We start from the raw sequence: 9,180 nt of genomic DNA, 5'->3' as shown, positions 1-9,180 counted from the left end.
GTGAAGAGTAAGAACCGATGATTGAACCAGTCACTTTTACAGTTTTAATCTTTAAGTATGACTGACATATGGCTGTCTCTGTATGAAGGGCAGGGTAGATGGATTTATACATGCTTACAATATTATCAAAGTCATCATTTCCAAGTACTGCAGGAACACCTTTTTCAAGCTGAATTTCACGCTGAACGTCAATTGACCAAGTTTGATTCTCAACTGGAGTTTTAAATGATGACAATTTGCCCCCAAATCCAAACCCCACATCATTGTTTGTTCCTCTAGTATCTTCCTCAAAAACATTTGCCATGGCAGAAGTTAGAGGAGAAAAGGCCTCACGGAAATATGTTGGTTCAGCTATATCAAGAAGATGGCGTTCTTTATCAAATTTCCTCATGATCTGCAACTCAACTTCACGATTATTACTAGGTTGGTCACCTAATATACCATTAAGTCTTTCAAAACTGAATAGCCAAAACGAGTACACGGGACCGAAATCTTCCATGCAACCTTTAAGGTGTGCATGCAAATGCATATTTGGTGTAACACGATCCATACCATACAGGCTTTCAAATTTCTTACAGAATTCAACTAACAATGAATGGGCTAACTCTATACTTGGTTTTGTGATGACACGAGAGGTAATGAGCCTACATGCAAGGACAAACTTTCGCCAGCACTCCAGATCCTGACCAGAAATAACATCTTTAAGTGCAAAGATGGAGTATATTACTGTCCAGTTCTTAAACTTGTCCGCTGTAAAGCCACCAAAACATGATGCTATTTTTTTTGGAAGTTTACCAATGTCGCTTGGCGCCTCCACATTATCCACTTTTTCCTGAATTGTTTCAAGGTCCTTATCAGTCAATACACCTGTGTTCTTCCAAACTTCTATCATTCTCTTAGCCGTGCCAAGAAACAGATTATGCATGGGGTCAATCGTGCTCATGCGAATAATATCAATGTAAGGGAGATTTATCAAAGGAGAAAATCTTGCACCTGTCAATCTTTCAAGTTGTTCCTGCTCAGTTTGTGTTTTACATTTCAGAACATGATTCACAGAGGCCAGATGGTCCTCGTGTGTTCTTGGGTCCCAGTTTTCTACGTCAAAACCACCAAAACATTTTTCTCCAATAGTACCTGGGAAAGATTTCTTACATTTGGAACATCCCTGAGTAGCAGTGTGCCCCATAAATCCACACAACTTCCTTGTTGCAGGAATGTCACATCCAACACACAGCAAAGCAAGTCTAAAAGTCTTTTCAACTGTACCTGAGAGAAAGCTTCTGACTTTAAAACCCTCATTCCAAGCTACCTGTAATTCTTCAACAAGTGGCTGAATAAAAGTGCTTGTTTTGGGCTCACCACCCATGTCTGGAATGATACCAACTAAAATTATGTTGTTTCGCTTAAAACGTTCCTCGCGTGGCAGATTAAGAATAGCAAGATAGATAACACCAACTGAATATCTAACATGTTTAAAAGGTTGAAACCAATCTACGTTCAAGGTTAATCCATAATTTCCTTCTTTTGTGAAAAAGTCATGTTTATCAGGGTCATTGAAATCCTTCCATATTTTACCATCATAGATATCAGTCACCGTTTTCAGGCCTTTCTCTCCACAGTTCACATGACTTTTCAAATCCCTTCCGCTTAACTAGAGCTGAAATGGAATCAATCAATGGTTTATAACAGTATATTTTGAAGGGAACAAGTTTAGTGCCCCCACTAGGGAGTTTGACATGTTTCAATAACTTCTGGCCACACGGTCTTCTACGCCTGCGTTGAGGATGGTTAGGGTATTTCGAAAAGGTACATCTTTTGCTTTCTTCTACACCTCCTACAACAACCTTGCACTCAGTGTAATCATACAAACTACAACATTTAGGGCAAACTACATACTTTATGAAACGGTCATCTCTATAATTCAACTGCCTCCAAACCAAGTAAACTGAACCAGGAAACAGAGGGGACAATGCAGCGATGAAAGAAGAATGTCCTGATGCTATATTAACCCTAAACAGTACACCTGGGGTCCGCGCGGACCCCAGCACTATATATTCTGTAATATCTTTTTTTTTTGTAAAGATTTTTTTCTGAAATTTTAGGTAATTGTCACCCACAAAGTTGTCTCTCAATACAGTGCAGAAAACTCCGTTTCTACCATTTAAAAAAAAATTATATCTGATTTTCTTTTGGGGTTCGCGCGGACCCCAGCCTGCTTTCGATCATAATGGATACACTGGCGTTCTTATACAGTACCTTATTTCCGTTTTTATATGTTTTTATGCACTCATCGTATGTCTACCAAGTTTTCAGAGAATGGTGTAGTAATAGAATTAAATTTTAATAACTTTGGTGTAATTATGACGTCATATGACGTCAGAGCTAATAATGTAGTCCGCCATATTGGATTTTGACCAATGACGTCATCAAATTAGCATATTATATGCATATTAAATGATTTAACTTATATTTAATTATGTAAGATGTTATTAATGTTAGAAAAAAAGTGTAATTTCATATAAAACTCAGAAAAGTTTTATGTTTAAACCAAAATTACTTCTATTTTCAAAAAAAACTGCCCGTTGCCATGGCAACACAAAAAAACATCAACTTACAAGTATTAAACTAATATGAACTTTTTTCCAGAGACATTTTAGGAAAGGTCTCCAAATTTGATACTTCTAGCACAAGCCGTTTAGCCGCTATCTGATATCAAAGTTGGGCCTCAAAAGCCCCTTCAGTCTGAAATGGGTTTAAAAATCGGGTATTTCTTCTTGTCTTCTTTTCTTCACCAAAAAATAGAAAAAGTTTAAAATGTATGATTTTTGTATGTAATGTGGACACAGAGGTTCCCACATCAGTTTGCAAAACAAATGAGCTGGTAGTATGTTGATAATTTCTAAAAATTAGCAAAAAACTGTTCTGGGGTCCGCGCGGACCCCAGGTGTACAGATTAATCAGTCCGGGAAGGTGTTCTGTTGAGGGTTAAACCACTGGTGCAAGAAGTTGAAGAAATGATCCATAGCATTATCCGAAATGAAGTATTTTGCTTGCCACAATAATATAAACCAGCAAAGCCACTTTACCAGACAGGTGAGCATACCTTTTGATGACATTCGGGGCTTACTACTTGAAGAATTATTCACAAAGTCTTCGTCAAGGCCAACATAATCGTTAGCATCGTTTTCCATCCAGATTTCTTCAGTGTCATTCTCTTCTGGCACTGATTCATCTACATCATAGAATGATTCTATATCTTCCTCCCCATGATTTCTAGTTTGTTTCAATTTCCTACCCACATTTAAAGGTTCAGAATCCACTAAAGATTCACTGCATTGAGGGTCGGATTCAGGAGACTGAGGGTCAGATTCAGGAGATAAAGGGTCACATTCAGAAATGCTGGCACTACATTCAATTTCAGAATCAGAACTTTCGTCGTACTTTGCTTTTTCTGCACAAGTGTATATGTTGGTACTTTTATTGTACATCCGTTGTCTATGATTACGTAAACCTTGTGCAGTATAGTTTCTTAAGCAGCCTGGGCACGTCTTTCTGCCACTGTTCACCTTCTTCCTTCTTGAACCCCTTTCAAGAAACACAGCAAAAGTGTCTATTATTACATTTGTTCCAAGTTTCTTACAGCTATAAACATATACATATATATATTTGCATATCAATCATATGTGTCATGAACAAATCACATGAGAAAAGTGTTATATGACTGAAACAGAAGATACACATCCAGGAGAGAAATCCAATACCCCTTAAAATATACAGTGTCAGGTGGGTACAATTAGACCCCTCATTTCAACTTTCAACTCTCAAGCATCTCACTCAAGGTGTATTTCAGCAAAGACAAAGATGGCCTTTGCATTTGCTCCTTCCTGCACTCTTTAGAGATATGTGCCAATGCATTGGATTTAATATGGTTGCAACACTTCACCAAAATCTTACTTATCACGTACCCAACTGAAAAGACATCACTAGAAACACTTGGTGCATGGTCACCACTGCGAACCTCCGGAGCAATCCATGGGTATTTTGCTTCTGGAAGTGGTTGCAGTGACTTTTTGGCATCTGAGATGATGCAGGCTCGCCCAAAATCTATGATTTTGATCTTCATGTCTGAAGATATGATGATATTATTGGGCTTCAAGTCATTATGTAGGATGCCATGCATGTGGATTTGGTACAAGACAGAGCAAAGATCAAATACAATTAAACACCAACGTTTTCTGTCATAAAGTCCTGGTTTCTTTTGTATAATGTGATCAATTGTAGTACTCTGTCCATTCTGGCCCTCAAATTGTGTCAAAAGTTTGCATGGATGAACCTTAGTTTCAATGCCAACAAGCTTTTGGACACCGTCGATATCCTGCAGTGCCCTCAGCATGTTAGCTTCCTTTAATAGGTGCCGTTTTGACATCCCCACAGCAGACTGCCCATTCCTTTCAATGCCATACGTTTTGACAGCTACCGTGCCAACATCTGACAGATGAAGTTTACACACTTGGCCATATGCACCACGTCCAACAACTGTATTGTGAGCTTGAACCAAGCGGTCATTTTCAAAAATCTGATCAGAGGGAAAGTCTGCCAGGCTTGGTAGAAAGGATTCAGCAGTGTGTTTGGACACTGCCTTGTACAGAATATCGTTGTCCTCATTCACGGCCATTACCTTATTTAACAAATCAGTATTCTCTTCTTTTAAACCATATATGGTTTTTGACTGCTGAGCAAGCTGAGCCGCTAACTCAGATGTTCTTTCCTTCATTGTAGAAAGTTCCATTTCAAGGGCCTGTATTTTCTCTTTGGCCAATACTGATTCATTTACATTTTTATCTACATGCTCCTGGGGAGCTACTCTCCCATCTGTTTCTGTCCCAGCCACTTTCATCTTTAGCCCATCATAATAGTAATCTCTTTTATGATTTGATGGATTATAGATACGAACACGGTGAAACTTCTTTTTGTACACATTCCTCAAAATCCTTCCCAGCTGTTGTTTTGACAACTTTTTTCCAATCCCTGAGTCCTCTTCAATCTTCTTCCTGAGATCCTCTGCTCTTATTTTTGAGTCCTTTCTTTCTTGAACATTGATACTCAACCTGGATCAAGATGATGACATAACAAAAGCCAAGTTGAGGAGTCACATACTCATCATAGAGTTTGGCTAATGTATTTGAGCTCTCAATGGTATTCTCGAATAATTTCTTGTCAACAGGCAGGTTACAAGGAAATGGAGAAAATGCAATAATATTACCAATTTAATTTCAAGTTTATGTCAAAGGAATACACTCATCAGTAACAGCAGTGACTTAACTTACTTGACTTGACTTATGTGGGAAGTCAGGTCAAGTAATAGTACTTCACCAGAAATTGTAATGTGCTTGCCTCTAAAACAGCAACAGGTGAAAAAAAGTCAATTTGTACGCAAATACAAAGGGATCTGTAGTCACTACTGTTAGTGTTAATACCTGGTAGTGATTAAATTTTTTCTTTATTTCAATCTCGCTAACTCCATGGGATCTGATCTCTATTCATTACATCTCAGTTTGTCCCTGACAAGCCAAGATCCAATAGTTAGTTTTTGGAAAACAGTTTCCACTTGGTAACTGCTGTATTTTAAGCATATTAAAGGGAAAAACATATGAAACCAACTATCTAATTTGCATGATTCATGCATAAATGCTTTGCTGTTATTATTAGTAAAGAGGAATATATAGTTGAGTATACTGGGCAGGTCTTTATGTTGTAAGCAAAATGGACGAGTAGGCACGAGTACTGACCAACTTTTCACCTTCAGTCCTGTCCTGGAATTTAGACTGTTTCTCCTAAGGACAAACATTTTGGAAGCAATGCTACTTTTAGATCATGACACTATAGCAAAGATTGATATGCAAATATACAATTACCATAGATAAACCAACAATTACACTGTTTGATGACTATGGAAAACACATTGACATTGACAAAATGACAAAGTAACTGCTTGATGCTCATCTATGAGATAAATGGGCAGGAATTCACTCTTACTACTAGGAGATGTTTCCCTCTCCCCCTTAATTTCAATAAGCATCTTTCTATACATTGAATCTTCTCATCCTCTCTCAATTTCGTAATTCATACTGGACTCTACTTACTTGCCGGCAGGTGCCCCTCCACGCAGAGCAAGTACCACTTCGATGTTACTGGGCACTTCACTCATCAGCTGGGTTTTCTTCAACTGTTAAAACAGTTTAGTGTGTCAATATTTCTTTCTATCAGACAGCTAACAACACCATGTACAAAATGTATAGTATTTTGCAAAAGCAAAGTCTCTACTCAGTACTGGTGATGCAATATTTAGAATTATGAAAGTGGTTTTCTTGATTGTATAGGAGTTGCACAAGACTAAAAGTAGTAAAGGGCTTTCCTATCCACTACAAAACTTTTACATGGCCCACTCAGAGATAGCCTAGAAATACTTGTATCCAAACCTATCATAGCTCACAATTCTCTTCTGTCCTCTCTGTATACAGATATATGTAATAGACTTGGATACCAGGCTAAGTCAGAACTGGTTCTCTTGATTACCTGGCAAAATCAGTGTTGGAAATTATCTTTTTTCAAATACGACTACCCTCAGAGTAACCTAGTGTATTTATGCTTTGACAGCCCATCATTTTAGCTTTCCTCTGTATATATGTATAAAGTCAATAATTTCTTAATTTCCCATATGCAGTCTTTGACAAAAAACAAGATGGGGTTGAAAGTGGGCAGAAATTAAAGCCATAACCTGCCTGTCATCTAAAGAAACAGTCTGATATGTAATAGCCAAACATGATTGTACAGAAATCCAGTAAGCTATCATAATGGGAAACAAACTTGTGAAACTGGGTTGCCATTCACTGATCCTTCTTTCCTGGTCAACCTCAATTGAGGTGAAGTATGATTCCTTTGCGTTTGATTCTTTTGATTCTGCTGGTAATGCATTGCAGAATTCTATATGACTCCCATTTGGGCAAGCACACCAGGATGAAGTGTTGGGTTGGCTTCTTTGACATGCAGAGGTTTGAACGTCATGAGCTTCCTACGATACAGGGCTACCCTCTTTATGTCTCTACCCAAAAGAATGGTACATTCTAGTCTTTTCCAGACATGTATAGGCCAGCGTGCAGATCTATTGACTTTGACCCAGCCATGATAGGGGCAGCTTTTAGAATCGCAGACCGCTGTCCCATAGAGACACGTATTTAGTTATCCTGCACACTATGTAAGCTAAACTGGACAAGTATTTACATGTAGTTACCCTGCACAGTATGTAAGCTAAACTGGATTGAGCCAACAAGAGACATGTACAGTTCCAAAAATCTTTGAATGTATACACATCTATCAAAAATACCATACATAACCACTATAATGAAAAAGGGTATTGCAAATTCCTGCCCGAAGGCTAATTGCAGGTGACATAAACAAAAGAACATTCAAACAGAGTAGTACAGAATAACTTCAAAATCTACATAATATATAGTAAAAGGGAATATGTATGAAACTTTAGCTATCGATGTCAGAAACTATCTCTAAAGGGTTTGACTTCTCTGTTGTAGACCATGGAAGACGTAATGTAACACTTTTTCTGAAATTTGTAGGTTTTGGGTCGTTAAAAGAAGAACAGCTTTTTCCTATCTGTCAATAATTGTGCTTGTCACAAAGAGCTAGAGGTATTTTCTGTATATAGCATCTCTCTTGTTCTCTGTCACACCATGCCAATGGAAGAATAACTCTCCACTAATCTTAACTGGATCAAGATCATTTTCACACTTTTAATAATTATGTATTTGTTCCCCTTATGGGGGAACGGGTTTTCTGCGCGTGAAAAATTTGCGCGCGCGTGAAAAATTTGCGCGTGAAAAATTAAAGTCCTTTAAAAATGTCAAAAAATATGCAGTACCAAATTCTAATGCAGAAAAATGTTACCCTGTAACATGATTTTCCATCTACAACCTGAAATTTCGGTTTGAATTTTTAGGTCCCTTGGGAATAGGTTAATTTGCATATCTTCCAAGAAACATTAAAATTAAAAGATTACTTGAATTTGCCAGAAAAACATGGAACAGTTACTAATACAAGGTTTTGTATTGTTAAATTTAACAATTCCAGGCTTTTCTCCATTCTATAAGCTTGATTTGGCATTTTATGAAGCAGTTTCTTTCACGCGCAAATTTCAAACTTTTTTGCGCGTGAAAACTTAAACTTTGAAAATCACCTAAAAGTCACTGAAAAGTTTACAAAACAAGGCTATGTACTCTAGAATGTGATAATATGATACTCAATTCTATTTCATGACTTTTCATCTATATTTTTAAGTCCAAAACAGCAAAAAGTTTTTAAATCCCTTGGGAATCGGCTAATTTGCATATTTTCACGCGCAAATTTTTCACGCGCAGAAAACCCCATCTCCCTTATGGTATGCATAAGAACCTTACCTTCTTGGATCCTGCCATCAGTGACCCTCCAGGGGGTAGGATCTTCTCTGCCTCCAACTGTATGGTGAGATCTGCAACTGTTGTTTCCTGCTGCACATCCACACACCTGGTGTTTCCATGCAGATCTTTAACAAACAGTTGACGCGACCTTACAAAGAAAATAAAGTAAATAAATATGTGCTCTACAGTTAGATTCAATAAGTAGTCCTTTCAAAACAAGTGGCACTGACTTTGTACTAATTGTAAAAATGGGCTGATATACAAGCAGCAATTACAAATTTGATAGACGCCAAATCTAATACCTACCCAGGACAAACTTCTTTGGTATCCTCGTTATCCTTTTCACCGGGAGCTGTGGATGCGGAAGACAGTAGCTGCACTTCTGGTTGATGCATGGGTTCTGGTTGATGACAGTCTGATCCAGGGTTCGAAATACTTTTTTTCAGGTACGTGCAAAATTGCACATTGGCAAAATTTTAAGGTGCAATTTGAAAAATTTATGTGCAAAATTATATTTAGCCTTGCATCTTTAGGTTTGGAACTGTTTTACTGTGTATCAACCTTCTTAGCCTGCCACTGCATATAGAAGTTTTAGTATACATTAAAAAGAAGGGACCAAACAAAACATGAACAATGCAAGTATCATCTGTGTTTATAAAAAAAAAAAGAACACAAAAAAAATTTGTCGGCATTAGCTTCAAAGGACGCCGCT

The 9,180-nt window shown here is 37.7% G+C and overlaps 1 protein-coding gene across 1 annotated transcript; it reads right to left on the bottom strand.

Moving 5' to 3' along the window:
* Nucleotides 1-3,501: 3,501 nt before the first annotated feature.
* On the bottom strand, nt 3,502-8,863 carry LOC109479420. The gene is made up of 5 exons (XM_019781389.1): nt 8,775-8,863; nt 8,469-8,616; nt 6,144-6,226; nt 4,334-5,108; nt 3,502-3,585 (listed from the first exon to the last, which is right to left on the bottom strand). Exons 1-5 carry the CDS (start codon nt 8,861-8,863, stop codon nt 3,502-3,504), a joined length of 1,179 nt encoding a protein of 392 aa, XP_019636948.1.
* Between the last annotated feature and the right edge of the window lie 317 nt (nt 8,864-9,180).

The sequence above is a fragment of the Branchiostoma belcheri genome, unplaced genomic scaffold (genome assembly GCF_001625305.1).
Source record: "Branchiostoma belcheri isolate BF01 breed outbred unplaced genomic scaffold, Haploidv18h27 scaffold481, whole genome shotgun sequence".
Lineage (NCBI taxonomy): Eukaryota > Metazoa > Chordata > Leptocardii > Amphioxiformes > Branchiostomatidae > Branchiostoma > Branchiostoma belcheri.
Note: the sequence above shows the minus strand (reverse complement) of the source record. Positions and strands in the feature narration are given on the sequence as shown.